The sequence below is a fragment of the Balaenoptera physalus genome (genome assembly GCF_965194825.1).
Source record: "Balaenoptera physalus genome assembly, chromosome: 20".
In the NCBI taxonomy this organism is placed as follows: domain Eukaryota; kingdom Metazoa; phylum Chordata; class Mammalia; order Artiodactyla; family Balaenopteridae; genus Balaenoptera; species Balaenoptera physalus.
Window position 1 is genome coordinate 7,751,878 of NC_138901.1, and position 19,503 is coordinate 7,771,380.

General features: G+C 45.4%; 1 protein-coding gene across 4 annotated transcripts; it reads left to right on the forward strand.

Moving 5' to 3' along the window:
- The first annotated feature begins 105 nt into the window (after positions 1-105).
- On the forward strand, positions 106-19,019 carry TEN1 (TEN1 subunit of CST complex). 4 transcript variants are annotated; one of them, XM_082440722.1, is made up of 5 exons: positions 106-327; positions 8,953-9,049; positions 12,537-12,694; positions 17,241-17,324; positions 18,639-19,019. In XM_082440722.1, exons 2-4 carry the CDS (start codon positions 8,961-8,963, stop codon positions 17,291-17,293), a joined length of 300 nt encoding a protein of 99 aa, XP_082296848.1. In that variant the 5' UTR covers positions 106-327; positions 8,953-8,960; the 3' UTR covers positions 17,294-17,324; positions 18,639-19,019. The 4 variants fall into 4 exon arrangements, with proteins under 4 accessions (XP_082296848.1, XP_082296846.1, XP_082296849.1 ...); XM_082440723.1 differs by lacking the exon at positions 17,241-17,324 and adding an exon at positions 6,274-6,331 and having other exon boundaries at positions 199-327; XM_082440720.1 differs by lacking the exon at positions 17,241-17,324 and having other exon boundaries at positions 123-327.
- Positions 19,020-19,503: the final 484 nt, after the last annotated feature.

Consider the following 19,503-nt stretch of genomic DNA (forward strand, 5'->3'; position numbering starts at 1 on the left):
GCGCGGGCCCAGCCCTAAGAGCCTCCCCAGGACACCGCGAGTCCCCGCCCCCGTTCGCCTCGTCCCGCCCCGGCCCGCCCTTTCTCCTTCACCGCGACCCCTCCGCGCGTGACCGACCGCGGCCGAGGCGGAGGCAGCGCCGGGGCGGGCGGGTCCCCTGCTCTCGGCCAGGGGAGCCTCTAAGCGGCCCCAGGCAATGAGACCCCGGAAGAAGGTCAAGAAATTGCCCTGGGGGGAAAGCGAAGCGCTATCCGCAACCCACCCCTCCCTCGTCACGTGGTCACGCTGGGCGGAAAGAGGGAACCCAAGGCCAGGAAGCCCAAAAAGGTTCGCGAGTGGTTGGGAAGGGGCGGGACAACGAGGCTGAGGACGACTGCGCCTGCGCCTCGGGACGCGGTAGGGGGGGGGGGGCCCCCGCCCCCCGCCGCTTCCGGGTCCGCGCACTAAGGCATCCCCGGGAATGACCCAAAACCTTCCAAGATTGGAGAAAAAAAGGACGGGAACAAGGGTCGCACCGGGGAGAGGCTCCAACTATCGTTTGTTAAGATAACGGCATCTTTGCTGTCAGAGGCGTGGGCTGCGGGGAGCTGAGTGTGGAATTGGGGGCGCTCCGCCCTGTTTATGGGGTGAGTTTGGACTTAGAGTGAGACGGAACTGGCAGTGTGCTTAGAGGTTTTGGAAAGGAGACATTTTGTTTTCACAATTATCGTCATCAAAGTAGTAAAAGCACACGTTGAAAAAAGCTAGTATAAGAGGATTTGTAATGAAAAGGAGAAGTTCCCCATCCTCAGAGGCAGCCACTTTAACCATAATAAATTGTGCTTCTAGTTTTGTTTCCTAAAGAACATCGAAGTAAAATACTTCCAAGCGATTTCTTGATTTGCTCATTTTAGTTACCTTTTGACCTTATGCCATGGTAACGAAGGTGTGGCACGCTACCCATCTCCTTTATCTCTCATTTACCTTTGTAACTTTAAACAACATACTAATCCCGTTTTTTAAAACTATACACTTTTAATAGTGTTAATAGTTAAAAAAACTTGTTTGTAAAACTGACGCATCAATTTTTAATAACACTACTGAGAATAGGGTAAGGTGAGTGAGGCATTCCCCTCAGACACAGTAAAGGGAGCACCAAGAAACTAATCAAGATTAGTAGGTTTTTTTAAAAAAATTAATTAATTTATTTATTTATGGCTGCGTTGGGTCTTCGTTGCTGCACGCGGGCTTTCTCTAGTTGCAGCGAGCGGGGGCTACTCTTCATTGTGGTGCGTGGGCTTCTTGTTGCGGTGGGTTCTCTTGTTGTGGAGCATGGACTCCAGGCGCGCGGGCTTCAGTAGTTGTGGCATGTGGGCTCAGTAGTTATGGCTCACGGGCTCTAGAGCGCAGGCTCAGTAGTTGTGGTGCACGGGCTTGGTCGCTCGGCTTCATGTGGGATCTTCCCCAACCAGGGATCGAACCCGTGTCCCCTGCATTGGCAGGGGGATTCTTAACCACTGCGCCACCAGGGAAGTCCGTAGTATTTTTTATTTTAATATTTATTTATTTATTTGGCTCTGACGGGTGTTAGTTTCTGCATGTGTGATCTTTACTTGCGGTATGCGAACTCTTAGTTGCGGTATGTGGGATCTAGTTCCTTGATCAGGGATTGAACCCGGGCGCCCTGCATTGGGAGTGCGGAGTCTTAGCCACTGGACTAAGGGAAGGCCCAAGATTAGTAGTGTTTTAATAAGACATTTTAAAAAATCAAAATGTAGGAAAATCCACAATAAATAAAATATGAAAATCTTAAATAGAGACAAATCATTATTACTGATTGTTCCTTTTGTCTCAGGCTCCAATGTATCTGGGCAAGTCACAGATAACTGATGCTGTTTTTAATGCCCCCCGGGGCATCAGACTATTTAGTTTGGCTACTGTGTATTCCTCTTGTTTAAAAGCTGCCTCTCCAAATATCACCAACACAACCTGTTGATGAGACAAATTTGAGTTGGTTGCTTACTCGAGTAAGGGTGCCCACGACTTGGCAAAGCTTCAGCAGTGCCTCAGAGAGAGGGTAAGGCCAGAATTTACTGAGAATTGGAAGTTTGGTGTAAGACGAGTCTTTCAGTTCAGGGTCTTGATGGGGACTGGGTACACAGCGCTGCACAACAGTCAAAATTGGTGGAAAGAGCAAGGCGAGGGAATTCAAAAAATCTCAGTGGGCAAACTGGCTGTTGATATTCAAACCATTTGTCTGGACTGGACAGCCAGGAAGAGTAAAAGATGCTAATGAAGACACAGGAGCACAATGTCAAGTTAATGTGGACAGTACGATGTGGTTTGGGTTCTCTGTGAACAGGCTGAGTGTGGAGGGTAGATGGTTTTGGTTTTCACTCTCTTCTTCCTGAGTGTATTCATCCGTTCAATGAATATTTTAAAATGTTCCAGACACTGTCAGGCACAGGGAATACGCTGAGGAACTATGCAGAATCCTGGCCCTCATGGAGCTGATAAGCTAGTGGGAGACATAGACATTAACCAAGTAAACAAATCTCGCTATTTGAAATTCTGTTATTTAGTAAACTGCAGTGAGGATGGAGTGACTGGGGGTGGTTAGATGGGGTGAACAGGGAAGGCCTTGGTGAGGAGGTGGATGGCCTGAGAGCTAAAGAGGGGAGAGAACCAGCCATGTGAAAGTCTGGGGAAGACTGTTCCAGTCTGAGGCAAAGCACATGTGCAGTTCTGAGGTGAAGGAGAGCTAGAGGAAAGGTGATGGCAAACAAGGGCAGAAAGGTAGGCCAGGCGCCGACCGCACGTGGCATTATGGGCCAATGTAGACTTGGAATTTTACCAGTTATAGTAAGAAGCATTTAATAGATTTTCAATGGAGTTATGTGATCTGATTTACATTTTTAAACCTTTTATTATGGAAATTTTCAAACACGCAAAGGTAGGAGGAATAATACAAAGAACCCCATATACTCTTCACCCAGGTTCAACAGTTACCCACTGTGCCACCACCCACTCCCCCACCACGTTAATTTTAAGCAAATCCCATATCATATCATCCATAAAAGCTTTCAGTATGTATCTTAAACTATCTTTGACACAGTCACAATACAATCACAATCCCAATTCCATCGTCACTCTTAGAAATAGTAATAAAAATTCCTTATTGTCATCCCAGTGATCTCGCAGAGATAGCAGCGAGTGGTCCTGAAGAGAGATCTTAGTTCCCTGCCTAGGAATTGAACCTGGGTAACCTGGATGAAAACCAGGAATCCCAGCTGCCAGACCGCCAGTGGCCCTGGTCTACCCCCACCCCTCCCCGTTTGAAAGCAAGAACGTTTCAGGGAGGCAAAAACTGTAAAAACAGGTACAAAGTTTATTATCAGAGACACAGCACAATGTATGGGAGAGCACACAGAGAAGCAGTTTATTGAAGTCAGAAGCAAGGCAGAAATACATACCCAGAGAGAAAGGGTATGGGCATCCTCTCTAATGAGGAAGAGCGCAATAAAGAAGTAATTTAGGAAATTCCTTGGCAGTCCAGTGGTTAGGATTGAGTGCTTCCACTGCAGGAGGCCTGGGTTCGATCCCTGCTCCGATCCCTGCTCGCTTGGGGAACTAAAATCCCACAAGCTGCGAGGCGTGGCCGGGGGGGGCGGGGGGGGGGGGAAAGTAATTTAAATCGCTTATATAGGACAGTTCTTCCCGGTCTTTGTTTACCTTTGGCCAATTATCTCATTTCTTTGTTCACACCTGACCAGTCCACCCTCCCCGACATGCGTGCGCATATTTTTGCTAAGGTGGATCCCACTGCAGAAGCCTGTGGGAGTATGTCCACACTTATTATGGGGTGGCACCCCCTCCCTTTTTGAATCCCAAGGAGTCTTCCTGCGCACGTGCAGACAGGGAAGTTTTCCTTGACCTCAGGAGTGGTCATCTTATCTCTTTACTTCAGCAGAGCTCAGCTTCTGCCACTAGCTTTGTCCTTGGAGTGTCTGGGTGAGAACAAAGCTTCAGTTTTACTCCACTTGACAAACCCCAGCCGTCCGGCCCAGGGGCCCATCTATCTCCTACCTCAACAGATCCAATCAGTATTAAGATTGCTCTGATTGCTTTGTAAAAAATAGTCTGCAGTTGGTTCGTTCAAATCAGGGTCCAAACAAGGTCTACACATTGCAGTTGGTTGATAAGAATCTTAAGCTTCTTTTAATGTATAGGTTTCCACTAGACATTGATTTTTTCTTCGATTTATTTATTGAAAAAGCTAGGTTGTTTTTCGTGTGACTTGCCCACAATTTCCCTCTCTGTGATATCTTTAACATGTTCCTCTATTTCTGTATTTTCTATAAGCTGTTGCTTAGATCTAGAGGCTTTATGAGATTCAGGCTTGAGGGTTTAGCAAAAAATACTCCTGTGGCATGTTTTCTATTTTAAAATATCACTCTGGGGACTTCCCTGGTGGCACAGTGGTTAAGAATCCACCTGCCAATGCAGGGGACACAGGTTTGATCCCTGGTCCAGGAAGATCCCACATGCTTCGGAGCAACAAAGCCCGTTGCGCCACAACTACTGAGCCTGCGCTCTAGAGCCTGTGAGCCACAACTACTGAGCCCGAGCGCCTAGAGCCCGTGCTCCACAACAAGAGAAGCCACCGTAATGAGAAGCCCACACACCGCAACAAAGAGTAGCCCCCGCTCGCCACAACTAGAGAAAGCCTGCGTGCAGCAACAAAGACCCAACGCAGCCAAAACTAAATAAATAAATAAATAATAAATTTATTTTAAAAATACAATAAAATATCACCCTGGTTGTTATGAAGAGAATGGACTGTAGAAGGAAAAGAGTGGAAACAAAGAGACCAGTTATAAAGGTGGTGAAGGCCTGGATGGGGTGGTGACCATGGAGATGGATGGAAGTGGATAGATTCAATATTTTGAGGTAGAACTGACAGAAATTTGTGATGGATTGGATGCAACCATGAGAGAAAGGGACACATCAAGAATGACTCCTGGAAAAAAAAAAAAAAAATGACTCCTGGGCTTGAGCAGATCAGGGATGGAGAAGGGTGGCTTGGAGGTGGTATTAAAGCCATGGGACTTGGTTCTGGTTAAAATATCGTCCTCCTGTGCCTATTTCCTCTCCCTCCTAAGGACCCACCTAAATGGACAAAGAGAACAGGAGAACAGCAGTTATCAAATTAAGGAAACTTAACATTGATACAATACTATTACCTAACCTACAGACCTTTCTGTGGATTTACAATTGTCCAATAAAGTCCTTTATCACAATTTTTTCTCCCAGCCAAGGTCCAATCCAGGATCATGAATTATATTTAGTTGTATTAGTTTGCTGGAACTACCATAACAAAGTACCACAGACCAGGTGGCTTAAACAACAGAAGTTTGTTGTCTCACAGTTCTGGAGGCCAGAAGTCCACGATCCAGGCATCAGCAGAGTTGGTTCCTTCTGAGGCTGTGAGTGAGAATCTGCTCTATGCCTCTCTCTTAGCTTCTGATAGTTTGCTGGCAATCTTTGGCTTTCCTTGGCTTGTATACATATCACCCCAATCTCTGCCTTCATTTTCACCTGGCCTCCTCCCTTTGTGCATGTCTGTTTCTGTCCAAACTTTCCCCTTTTTATAAGGGCACTAGTCATATTGGATTAGGCCCTCCGTAATGACCTCATTTTAACTTGGTTACCTCTGTAAGACCCTCTTTCTTTTTTTTTTTTTTTTAATTAATTAATTAATTTACTTATTTTTGGCTGTGTTGGGTCTTCGTTTCTGTGCGAGGGCTTTCTCTAGTTTTGGCAAGCGGGGGCCACTCTTGATCGCGGTGCGCGGGCCTCTCACTCTCGCGGCCTCTCTTGTTGCGGAGCACAGGCTCCAGACGCGCAGGCTCAGTAGTTGTGGCTCACGGGCCCAGTTGCTCCGCAGCATGTGGGATCTTCCCAGACCAGGGCTCGAACCCGTGCCCTCTGCATTGGCAGGCAGATTCTCAACCGCTGCGCCACCAGGGAAGCCCGACCCTCTTTCTAAATAAGGTAACATTCTGAGGTCCTTGGGGGTTAGGACTTCAACATCTCTTTTTGCGGGGACACAATTCCACCCATAGCACTTGTCCTATCGCTTTAGCCTCCTTTAACTGGAGCAATTTCTTTATCTTCTGTGATTATGACACTTTTGGAGCATATAAACCAGTTGCTGTGTAGAATGTCTCTCAATTCAGATTTGTGTGATATTTCTTGGTGATTAGATTCAGATTATACATTTTCTTTTTACAGGAATATCACAGAAACAATGTGTCCTTCTTAGTGCATCACATCCAGAAGGCACATGAAGGTTGTATTTGCTAATTTTCTTCACTGTGAAGTGGACCATTTTTCCCTTTGTAATTCATAAGTAATCTGTGGGGGAGATAATGTTGAGACCATGTAAATATACCGGTTCTTCATCAAACTTTTACCCAGTACTTTTTGCATCCAGTGGTGATTCTTCCTTGAATTCATTTTTACTCTGGTGATTGCAAAAGCTTTTAAAGGCATAGTAAAATAATCATTTTATTTGGTTACTGTAAAATTCATTTAGTTGAGATTACACTTAAAATTGGAAATAATCCCTAGGTGATAGCATCTTTTGAGGCCATAGGTCAAATCATGTGGCGTAACTCGAGTTTTAATGTTGGAGATTCATTGTGTAATATAGACTAACAAAGACTTGTAACTTTAAACACATTGATGAATGGCTTCTGGGTTGGTGAACACAGGGAGGGGCTGGGAAAGTGGCAAAGCTCAGAGAGGGCATGGAAGCTCCACACCCCTCCCCACCTACCGTGTTCTATGCACCTCTTCTCTCTGGCTGTTCCTGAATTGTATCCTTTTATGACAAACCAGTAACCTATTCTAATTGTGGGGTGGTAAACATATACAATCAACTTTCTTGTCCACAAGAAACAAACCCAAAGCCCATAAAAGCGATGATGAACCTAGTTATAAGTGTTACTTCTCTGACCTTCAATCCCACTACAGAAATCTTGACAGTTGCTTCAGAAAAGATGAAAGAAACAGTCAGATTGGTTCACCATCCTTCCTGTACAGTATTTTCAAACTTCCCAGTTGTTAAAAAGAAGCATATTTCTCTTCATACCATGGATTTTTTTTCTCCTAGAAGTGGATATTTTGCCTTGGGGAATGAAAAGGGCAAGGCTCGAAGTACAGGTTGTACCATTACTCAGACTTCTAGAGAGAGTATTTGAAATCCAGTTGACCCACAAGAGAAGCCTGTCCTGATATGTCTTCTCAGAAACTTTCTTGAATATGTGATAATGTATGGATAATGATTTATGGAGCCAGCTGTGCTTATTTAACAGAAGTGTCTTAACAAACACATAGCAGCTTTTGTTTGAAGAAGAAATTGAGGTTAAAATTTACAAAAGAGTTATCTCCCCCAACCCTAACCCCACAAAGAGTCAATGCTACTGCATGGTAATTTTAAAAATAAAAATAAATTTAATGATATAGTTACTTATAGCTTAGCTTATACGTGGTGAGAGTAGAAAAATTACTTTAAAAAAGATTCTAGGACTTCCCTGGTGGCGCAGTGGTTAAGAATCTGCCTGCCAATGCAGGGGACATGGGTTCGAGCCCTGGTCCAGGAAGATCCCACATGCCGCGGAGCAACTAAGCCCGTGCGCCACAACTACTGAGCCTGCGCTCTAGAGCCCGAGAGCCACAACTACTGAGCCCACGTGCCGCAAATACTGAAGCCTGTGCACCTAGAGCCCGTGCTCCGCAACAAGAGGAGCCACCGCAATGAGAAGCCCGCGCACTGCAACGAAGAGTAGCCCCTGCTCGCCGCAACTAGAGAAAGCCCGCGTGCAGCAACGAAGACCCAACGCAACCAAAAATAAGATAAACAAATAAAATTTATTAAAAAAAAAGAAAATGTAATGTGGGATTCTGGAGGGGACTCTGGAACAGGAAAGGGACATTAGGGAAAAACCAATGAAATCCAAATAAAGTACGGAGTTGAGTTAATAGTACCATATTGATACGGGCTGATTGTGACAAATGTGTCATACTAACGTAAGATGTTAATTATAGGGAAAACTGGGTGTGATGTTTATAGGAATTCTCTGTACCATCTTTACAGGTTTCTTTAAAAAATAAATGAAAACCATTCTAAAAAAGTTATTTAAAAAATGTGAAGACTCCCTTTATATACAACTATGAAAGTGTCAAAATATATTAAGTGAAAAAAGAAATCAAGAACAGTATGTAATGAGAGGCCCTGCGCACCGCGATGAAGAGTGGCCCCCGCTTGCTGCAACTAGAGAAGCCCTCCCACAGAAACGAAGACCCAACACACCCGTAAATAAATAAATAAATAAAAATTAAAAAAAAAACAGTATGTATACTATAGTATAGAAGGGAAATAAATATATACTCATATTTGTCCTTATTTGCATAATGAAAAGATAAATAAAAATTTATGGAAATGGTCCCCTCAGGGCAGGGGTTGGCAAACATCAGCATAGGCCAAGACAACTCATGACATGTTTTTGTAAATAAAGTTTGAAGGAAATAAGGTACACTCATTCGTTATTTATTGTCTTTGAGAGTTTTCATATTGTAATGGCAGAGTTTGGTAGTTGTGACAGAGGTCATATATTACTATCTGCCTTTTTACCGATCCCAGGTTTAGGAGCTTGGGGAGGGAATGGGCTGCATGGGAATTAGAGTGGGAATAATACACTTTCCACATAGATCTTTTGTATATTGTTGTTTTTTTTTTAAAATATGTGAATGCATAAACCTATCAAAAAATCTTTTTAAATTTTAAAACACCACCCCCTGGAACTACCTTTTCAGTTGTTGCTGGTCTCGTGTCTGTTAATATTCATCTTGTGGTTGGCTTGGTTTGTCAGGAATCTTCAAAAATCCATCTCAACTATTTGGTTACAGGAGCAAAGATGCTGCCCGAGCCTGGGGTCTATTACTTCCCCTGGGAGGTCAGTGCCGGCCAAGTTCCTGACGGAGACACGCTGAGGACGTTCGGCAGGTGACAATGCTTTTTTCACATGGTGGGGGGATGTTTAAAAAAAATTAAAATAGTCTTTTTTAAAAATTATAATATTTAAAAAATTATTTTTAAAGTATATATTTTTTTTTATAAATTTATTTAATTAATTTATTTATTTATTTTTGGCCGCGTTGGGTCCTCGCCGCTGTACGCAGGCTCCCCCCAGCCGCGTCGAGCCAGGGCCGCTCCTTGCTGCGGTGCGCTGGCCCCTCACTGCGGTGGCCTCTCCCGTTCGGAGCACGGGCTCCAGGCACGCGGGCCCCAGCAGTTGTGGTGCGCAGGCTCAGCAGCTGTGGCCCGCGGGCTCCCAGGATCAGCAACCGTGGCGCATGGGCCCAGCCACTCTGCAGCATGTGGGATCCTCCCGGACCAGGGCTGGAACCCGTGTCCCCTGCACCGGCAGGCAGACTCCCAACCACTGCACCACCAGGGAAGTCCCCTAAAGTACATATTTTTAATTACTAAAAAATCACTTATCTTTACATTTTAAATTATTTATTATTATCTATTATATATTTTCAAAATTATTTTAAAAATTAAAATAGTCATAATTTTATCTAATTATTTTTATTTTTGTTTTTTAAAATATATTTATTTATTTTTATTTATTTATTGGGTCTTCGTTGCTGCGTGCGGGCTTTCTCTAGTTGCGGCAAGCGGGGGCTACTCTTCGTTGCGGTGCGTGGGCTTCTCATTGCAGTGGCTTCTCTTGTTGCGGAGCACGGGCTCTAGGCGCGCGGGCTTCAGTAGTTGTGGCTCGTGGGCTTCAGTAGTTGTGGCTCGCGGGCTTCAGTAGTTGTGGCTCGTGGGCTCTAGAGTACAGGCTCAGTAGTTGTGGCGCAGGGGCTTAGTTGCTCCGCGGCATGTGGGATCTTCCCGGACTGGGGATCGAACCCGTGTCCCTTGCATTGGCAGGCGGATTCTTAACCATTGCGCCACCAGGGAAGTCCCTAATAATTTTTAAATGCTAAAAAATTAATACATATTCATTGTAAAAAATGTAGACAATCCGTAAGGGTGTAAAGAAAGCAAGTAAAAATCACCTGTGATTCCACTGTCTGGACAACCAGCCACCGCTAACCTCTTGGTGATTACATGCTTTTTCATGTGTGTTTGTGTGTATATGTGGGTGGGTGTGTATATACACAATATGTGTATATACATATATACTGTGTTAGTCACATATTGCTGTGTAACAAATCACCCCAAAATTAAGTGGCTTAAAATAACAATAAATGCTTATTTTTTCATACTTAGTGTCAGGAATGTGGGAGTGGCTTAGCTGGGTGGTTCTGTCTCAGATTGACTTTGAAGATTGCAGTCGAGATGTTAGCCAGGGCTGCCAGCATCTGAAGGCTGGCGTGGACCTGGAGGATCTGATTCTATGATGACTCATTCACATGTTTGGCAATTTTGTGCTGCCTGTTGTCAAGAAGGCTCACTTCCTCAATACGGATTTTTCTATACGGCTGCTTGAGAGTCTTGATAACATGGCAGCTGGCTTTCCCCAGAAGGAGTGACTCAACAGAGAGGGCAAAGAGAAAGCTACAATGTCAATGACCTAACCTCAGAAATCACTCTAGGTCATCTCTGCAATGTTTTATTGGTTACACAGGTCAACGCTAGTCAGGGTGGTAGGGACTACACAGGGATGTGGATGCCAGGAGATAAGAATCATTGGGGACCATCTTGGAGACATATATATACATACATGTATAAATATTTTAAGCTAGATGAGATCCTATTATATTACTATATTGTACCGTACTTAACTGTGTATGGTAGACCTAGTTCCATGCCAAATATGTAAATCTATATCATCACTTTAAATAGATCCATTTTATTTCATTGCATAGACATACCATAATTTATTTAACCACATCTATTTATTTAACCAAAATCAATTGATTTTCAACAAAGACATCAATTTAATTGAGTGGGGAAAGTATAGTCATCTCAACAAATGGTGCTGGAACTACTGGATATTTTTATGGGGGTAAAAAAACACCTTGATCCCTACCCCACAGCATACCAAAAAAAAAAAAAAATCATTCTGACTGGATCATAACTGAACAAGCTAAAACTATAAAATCTTTAGAAGAAAACAGGAGAAAACCTTCATATACACCTTGAGATAGGCAAAGATTTCTTAGACTCAGAAAACAAAAACCATAGGGACTTCCCTGGTGGTTCAGTGGGTAAGACTCCAAGCTCCCAATGCAGGGGGCCCAGGTTCGACCCCTGGTCAGGGAACTAGATCCTGCAGGCCGCAACTAAGACCCGGTGCAGCCAAATAAATAAATAAATATTCAAAACAAAACAAAACAAAAACCATAAAAGAAAAATAATGAATAAATTGGACTTCAACAAAATTAAAAGCTTCTCATCAAAAGCTACCATTAAGAAGATGAAAAGGCAAGCCACGAACTGGTAGAAAATAAGTGAACGTGTGTGTATATTATCTATATTCAACAAATGATTTGTACCTAGAATAAACAAAGAGCTCATATAACCCAATAAGAAGACAAAGAACTTAATTTTTAAACGGGTAAAAGATTTAAACAAGACACTGCCAAGGAAGATATACAGAGGGCAGATAAACACATGAAAATTTGTTCAACATCATGTGTCATTAGGGAAATGCAAATTAAAACCACAATGGTACGGTATTTCATGCCCACTAGAGTGGCTAAAATTAAAAAGACTGACCGTAGCCTGTGCTGACAAGGATTTGGAATGACTAGAACCCTCATATGTTGCTGGGGGGAAAGTAAAGTGGCACAACCACTTTGAAAAACAATTGGGCAGTTTCCTTTAAACAGACAGATTGACCATATGACCCAGAAATCCCACTTGGGTATTTCCCCATGAGAAATGAAAACATATGTCAGCACAAGTCTGTAAGCAAACCAAATCAGCTGGTGAGGATATAGTAATTTATTGATCCATTCAACTGAGTGCTACCAAGCAATAAAAAGGAACAAACTGCTGATTTACCCAACAGCATAAATGGGTCTCCAAACCATTATGCTGAGTGAAAGAGGCTAGACACAGAAGAATTCATGCTGTTAGGATTCCATTTACATGAGGTGCTTGAGTAGGAAAACTCATCTGTGGAGACCAAGAGCAGATCAGTGGTTGCCTGGGGTGGGAGGTGGGGAGACTGAGTTCAGAGGGGCACAAGGGGACTTTTGGGGGTGATGGAAATGTACCAAAGCTTGATTGGGGTGCTGGTTACACAGTGTATACTTTTGTCAACAGTCAATGAACAGGTCCCTTTTAATGCATGTAATTTATACCTCAGTTATGTAGACCTAATTAACCTTTTCTGTTGCTGCCACTTTAATTTCTCTGATCCGAGTGAGGCTGAACATTTTCCCATGGATGTATTGGCCTCCCAGAACCTTTTGAACTTTGGGTTGGTTCTGTCTATGGATGGAAATGATCACACTTACCTGACCTCCAGGTTGTACAGCTATGACATGACGAAGTCCCGAGTGACCTTGATGGCTCAGCACAGATCTGACCAGCACCCGATCCTCGTCTGTACCAAGTTGGTGGAACCGTTCCAAGCCCAGGTGGACTCCCTCTACATGGTCCTTGGGGAGCTGGAGCACCAGAAGGGTAAGCCTTGGCTTCACACACCCTTTTCCACTCTGGGTCCTGAGTGGGGCAGTCTTGTGGGTGCCTGGGCTTGGCTTCTGACCCAGCAGGGGTCCCTCATTGGGGTTAACATTCCTTCCAAATCAGCCCACGAATTACAGGGACTCATAGCAAAGAGACGTGATTGGGCTTGAGGTGGACCTGCCGTAGGGAAGCGAGAAAGAGGGGAGAGGAATCATTAATTTCTGAAGGCCTACAACATGCCAGGCCTGGTACTAGGAGGTTTGCTTAAATCTTTTTGAATCTGCTCACCAGCCCTTAATGAGTCCTCTTATGGCTATTTCATAGATGAGAAAACTAAGGGTCAGAGAGGATGGGGCTGGAGTAACAGGCCAGGAAGTCAGGGTAAGAGAAATAAAACACAAGGGAAGGAACAGAAGCAACCTGGGAGAATCTCTATGGCATCAAGGGTTGAAGCTTGCCCTTTAAAACCTAGGTACTTGTATTCTTTGCCCCTCTCTCTGGCTGTCCCTGTGCCACTTTCCTTCACATGCTTTATGTAACTATAACACGTTGTATCTGGTTATTTTAATTTAACATTATATCATAAGCATTCCCCCATGTCTTGAAAATTTTTTCTAGATACAGTATTTAATGGCTATATAATATTTTATAGATTAGATGTGTACACTAATTCACACAAGCATTAGACATTTGTATTGTTTCCATTTTTTGCTCTTGTAAGTACACTGTACATTAATTGGTTAAAGAAACTATGAGATATTCAGCCAGGAGAATATTATACAGCCATCAAAAATGGTGTTGTAAATTTATATCAGTTGACATGAAAAGATGTTCGTAGTATTTTACTAAGAAAAAGCAGTTTACAAAACAGTATGTATCATATGATCTCATTTTTGTTAAATAGACATTTTTTATACACATAACAGTTTGAAATATTATTTACCAAAATGTTAATAGTAATTATTTCTGGGTGGTGGGGCTGTGGGATTCCTTATACTTTTATTAGCATTTGACAATGAAAATGCATTGCTTTATAGCCAGAGGGAAAAAACAGTTTAAACAATCTATCTAGATATATATTAAAAATGCTGTAGTTAATAGCCTTTAACTATTACCAATCTTTGTCCATTTTCTGATTGTTTCTTTAGGGTAGTTTCCTAAAAGTGGAATTGCTACATTAAAGGATATGAACATTTATGTTTCTTGATTTACACTCCCAACTTACTTTCTAAAAGTTGCAGTGGTTTTTAACTCTGGATGAAATGCACTAGAAAAAAAGTAAATGGGCTTTACTTTAATTACGTTTGATTTAATAGAAGTTAATCTTTATTCAGGCTTCAGCCTTTGAGCTCAGAGTCCCTGCCTTCATAATTGATTTGAGAGAAGTATCAGGAGGAGGGGTGGAAATAGGTACAAAGGGCCTTGAATAAATCATTCATTCCACTAAACAAATCATTTCCACTTTGACTGCAGCCCACATCACCTGAGACTCCCTCCTGCACTCCTGGCCCCTACAGGGAGTCCTGGGAGCTCTCAGGAGCCAACTGCCCAGTATCTGTAACTCAAAGGTCTGATTGCAGATACAGAGAGGGGTTGATACTAAGGTGGGACATCAGGCCAGGACCAGGGCGGGACCTGGAGAAGACATTTAGAATTATTTGTGGGAAGAAAAATGGAAAAAACTTTAAAGTACAAATTCAACCCATATAACTTTTTAAATTTAATGTTTTCAAATCAAACAAGCACAAAAGTAGAATGAGCCTCCATGTACCCATCACCCAGATTCAGCAGTGATCCACATTCCACTCTTGTGTCATCATCGCCCGCATTTACTTACTTATTTTGCTGGTGTATTTTAGAGCAAATCTGATATCATTTCATTTACCCATAAATACCTCAATGTCTATCTCTAACATCACGATCACGCCCAACAAAATGAATAGCTGTTCCTTAATATACTCTAGTACATACCTTGTCTGTGTTCATTCCCCTCCTCGGCCCCAAAATGGCTTTTTACAAAAAGTTAGTTTAAAAGCGGGAGGCAAACAAAGTCCATGCATTGTCTTTGGGTTACATATCCCAAGTCTCTATAACAGTTCTGTCTTCCTTTTTTCCTTTTTTTAATGCTATTTATTGGAGAACTTGGTTCTGGAATTAGCTAATTGCTTCCACCTGGTTGCATTAAACCTGCTCTTCCTTCCCTTGAGTTTATCCTACCTTTTTCTGAAAGGAATGTATTTCAGGGAAACCAAACGGCTGGAGGAGGGAACATTCTTTAGAGAAGAATCACAGTGAATAACCGCAGGAGAAACAATTAAATGCTAAAGTCACAATTAAATGCTAAAGTCACCGTGTTAAAAGCCCCGAGGAAATAATAAATCCAGGCAACGGTCGTTATCACTGGCCGCTCAGATCATTAGGTGGAAGCTTGCCGGGAACACTAGCTCAGGTGATCAAACATTACAAAAATAGGACCCATCGATCGTGTGCCTCTGGTGTGATGCACCAGGAGAGCACAGACGGTACTGCTCTGATGTGTTCTTGCCAAAAAACAAAAAAAATGGAACCTCAATAGTGAAGCCTCAGACCCAGCAGGATTCTTCCTAGGCTCTGGCTAGTTTACCACTTATCATTATTTTCATCACAATATGTAGGGTTTTTTTTTTCTTAAAAAAATTTTTCCCCTCAGTTTCTAATTTCTGAGACTACATGCTCGTCATTCGAGACTGACACAAGGAAAGAACGACGACGGTGAAGAGGGAGGGCAGAGTGTGGGCTGAGTTTGGCAGTGGTCGCTGACCTCCAACCTGCGGTGGCCTGTCTGGCCCCCGGCCAGGTCTGAAGTCCTGTGGGGACACAAAGGTCAACCACACACGGTTGCCTGCCCCGTGGCAAGGTTGGCAGTTCTGAGGATGGACCAGAGGCCCCTTCAAGTCACCTTTCTGAAATGTTTGCACACGAAAGAGAAGAAATGCCAGCCATGTGCCAACAGCAGCTGGCCGGGACACCCCGCAGGGCCGAGGGCGTCCAGTCCGGGGATTAAGATGTGAGGACACAGCCTCGGCCCCGCTCTGCTCCAGGGGCCCGCATGGAATACCAGGCTGAAGGTTACTCGCCTACAGCAAGAAGCTGCCCCAGAGCTCTCACCATAAATCCCACCTGTTCCGGTTTCCGTGCACCTGACTGTTTCCTGCCCTCACAGGCCTTCTTTGTGTCCTCTCGAACCTTCAAGCCCCCTTCTCTGGGACTTGCTTGAAACCTGGCTTTTCCCCCCAGGCAGCAGTTCCCCTCTCGCCCTCCCACGTGGAGGCTCCCAGGCCCCGCACGCATCACAGAACCCAGAGGTGGGGCGGAAATCCTGGCAGCTCCTCCTTTGCAGCGACCAGTTCTGCCACCTCCGCCCCACTGCTGCCTGACGTACCCGGACCCGCCGGCCTCTGCCGCCTGAAACTAGGTTCCACCCTCAGTATCTTTCTGCCTCGTCACCCATTGGGACCACCTTCTCTCCCCTCCAGCTTGACCTCACTATCATTTCAACCACTTTCCTGGCATAAGTTCCAACCCCTCGTTTCCCATCATTCCTCCCTGATTAAACCCCAATCCCCACCCTCTCAGGTCCCACCCAGCTGTTGATGGAGAAAGTTCACAAAGCTCCAGGGATTCCTAGCACAATGGTTTCAAGGTCTCTTATCTCTTCCGGGCCCTTCACGCTGCCTAGAATTCCTTCCATATGTCCTGGCTGGTCCCCCCTCCCCCTGACCCGCAACAGCTATTTCAGGCATTCACGCACGACCCCCTTCGTCATCACCTCCCCGTCCCTTCCAGCAAATTACCTCACCTCCTACATCCCAGGTAAAATTGAGGCCACAGCTGCAGCCTCTCCTAAAATTATACACATCCACACCCATCAGCAGCCCCTTTCCTCCAGTCTGGGAGAGAGGAGGGTCCCTCCTGCCTGCGGTGCAGCCCCTGTGCTGTGATGCATGCCTGCCTTCCTGCAGGGGCTTTGCTTTCTCAGCTGAATCCTTAACCTGTTACCACTGGTTCTTCCCTCCCAGCATATAAAGCGCTCAAGCCTCTTCTGTATTAAAATAATAGCAACAATAATGTCAAGTTCAGCTCTATCCCTACCTAGCTGTGACCCTCCTCCCTCCACAGTCAAACTTCCTAAAAGAAGATCTGTTCTCCATATCACCCCTCCTTATCTCAGACTCACACCTCAACCCACTGCATTCTGGATTGAACCCACACCCTCGGCACTGAAAGCGCAGAGTCCTAACCACTGGACCACCAGGGAATTCCCTCAGCCCTTCTCCTTTGCAGCAGGTTCTTTTTCTTTGCAAGAAGAGATTCCCCTAAATGACTATTACTCTGGGTTCATAAACTCCTTTCTCCTCCCCTGCAGCACTCTTCAAATGCCGTTCTTTTATTCCATTTACACAGACCTTTTGCAGATGGACTAACAGAATTGCCAAATCTGTCCCTGTGATAATCATACTTGTAAAATTCACTTCCATTTTTAATAACTTTTCTTCATTCACAGGAAGAAACATGTTCCACTATCTGTATCTCGAAGAGAAGGTTTCCCCAGGCTGAGGGGAGGAAAGAGCTGACAGGCATTATTATTGTAAGGAAAGTTCTGTGAAATTAAGTCCAATACTAAGAAAATCTTCATACAGGAAGTTTGGAAACATTTGACCTATGCTTTTATTTTGAGATTTTTAACTGCGAATTAGAGCACTCTGATTTTGTCCTTGCTCTCCCTGTGTCATCCTGAATACATGCAGCTGCTCTGTGAAAACTATTTAGGGCCACATGTGTCACAAGAAAAGGTGTAGGCCTTTCAGTGCCAAATGAAGTTTAGGCAAATATCCTGTTTGATTGATCAGTATAGATGAGCCAGCTATTCCTGAAGAGGCCTGAGTGATGAGAATCAACAGTCTACACCCATCCACAGATCCACATACTGTCCCATGCCCCCCCCGCAACCCCACTCTAGGCCATGCAGCCCCTGCAGTCCAGCGCTGGGGCCAACAGAAGCTGACGACACACAGGCAACCTCATGTTTCAAATGAGTTCATCTTTCTGTGTTGAAGCCTGGAATCTACACAGTCCAACTCTCTGGATTCTGCCCCCAGGCTCTGTTAAATCAATAAAGTGGCCTAGACTAGAGGAAAAGTTAGGCATAGACTTTAACCAGAGAGAGCCTCTATCTCAAAACGGCATCAAAAGAGGACAGCATAATGTTCTAGAACATTGAATGTATTCACTGACGTGCCCAGAGAGCAGAGAGAACATAGTGCAAAAAAAAAACAACCAAAAACAACCTATTAGGGCAAACCCCGGATGTCCTTCCTATTTGGTGTCACCTGAACATTGACAAACTTTTCCATCAGCTCACCACAGCATCTGCTAGAAGCGCCCCCAGCCCCTTGTCCAGGGTGGGATGACTTGCCCCTGTAAGGCCAGACTCTCCCCTTGGATTGATTAAATATGGGGTTCTCTTTGCCCCAATTTCCAATGCCAGTGAGCCCTACGAAGCCAAGGGGCCCTTCCCTTGGTACAAATGGAGAACTAGGGTGGTGATTGAGGCCCCTCCTCAACTCTGGGCACTTGGGAGCTACAGAGAAGCTGGTAGGAGTTAAGATGACAAAAGAGGGAAGTAGAGGCTACATCTCTCTGGGCCTCCTCCCTGGAGGAATGGAATTTTCAGGCTGCCCCCTGAGTTTCAGCCATGTGCCTGTAGTGCATGGCAGGCCTGCAGTTCTGAGGCCCAAGAAGACAAATGGTCAGCATCCTGTAAACCATCCTTCTCACCTGTGCCCTGTCAGACTCTTCTGTCAAAACCCAGGACCGAGATCAAGTCGAGGGGAAACGGCTGGAATGCATCTGCAGGGTGTGTTGCTGACACTGCCTGTGCCTTGGTGTCTGTGTCTTTCAGATGGAGGCTGCGTGGTGAAGGCCCGGGTGCTGACTTGTGTGGAAGGAATGAATCTCCCCTTGTTAGAACAAGCCATCCGGAAGCAGAGGCTGTACCAGCGAGAGAGGGACAGCAGCCAGTAGAGAGCAAAACGGCAGCTCCTGGCAAACCCCCCCGACCCGGACCCCCGCCCCCCCCCCTCCCGCGCTCGAGCTGCGCTGCTGCCGAGAAGATGCAGGAGCTTCCTGGAGAGAAGACGGGAGGGGTTGTTCATCGGGATTGCCCCAGAAATGGGAGCCTAGAGATCAGAGGCGGGTCTCTGGGGCCTTGGGAGCTGGGCCCCGTGTGGGTCCTGGAGGGTTGCAGAAGGTCCTCGTGAATAAAGCCATGTGGTGTGACGGAGCAGTGCGTGCACGTGGTGCAGTGCGTGCACGTGGTGCAGTGCGTGCACGTGGTGCAGTGCGTGCACGTGGTGCAGTGCGTGCACGTGGTGCAGTGCGTGCACGTGGTGCAGCGCCGGGAGGGGCCAGCAGGGGGAGCCTCGGAGCAGGCAGCCGGCCCGGCAGTGAGGCTGCGGGAGCGAAGGGTTTCTGGTGAATTCTGGGCTAGGGGCCTGAGGGGAGGGCGCTGGGGGCGCTCAGGACTTGGTGGGGGGCCCGGGACACAGTGGGGGCTTCTCCTGCCAAGGTTCTGCCCTCACAGGAGGCCGAGCGTCCCCAAACAGGCCAGGCCCAGCACCTCGCCGTGGCCATGCGGCCTTAGGGCAGGACTGTGGCTTCAGAAGCCCTTCCTGACCCCTGACCTCTGCCCTGAGTTGACCCCGCCCCCCCTGGGCGGCCCCTCCGGGCAGCCTTCTGCCCCCGGGGTCCAGGCCTGGCCGGGCAGG

What these genes read in the sequence shown, in the direction of transcription:
- TEN1 (XM_082440720.1), top strand. Translation starts at nt 8,961, where the DNA reads ATGCTGCCCGAGCCTGGGGTCTATTACTTCCCCTGGGAGGTCAGTGCC. An exon ending in ACGCTGAGGACGTTCGGCAG is followed by an intron (nt 9,050 to 12,536) that starts GTGACAATGCTT and finishes CCTGACCTCCAG; the next exon opens with GTTGTACAGCTATGACATGA. An exon ending in GGAGCTGGAGCACCAGAAGG is followed by an intron (nt 12,695 to 18,638) that starts GTAAGCCTTGGC and finishes TGTGTCTTTCAG; the next exon opens with ATGGAGGCTGCGTGGTGAAG.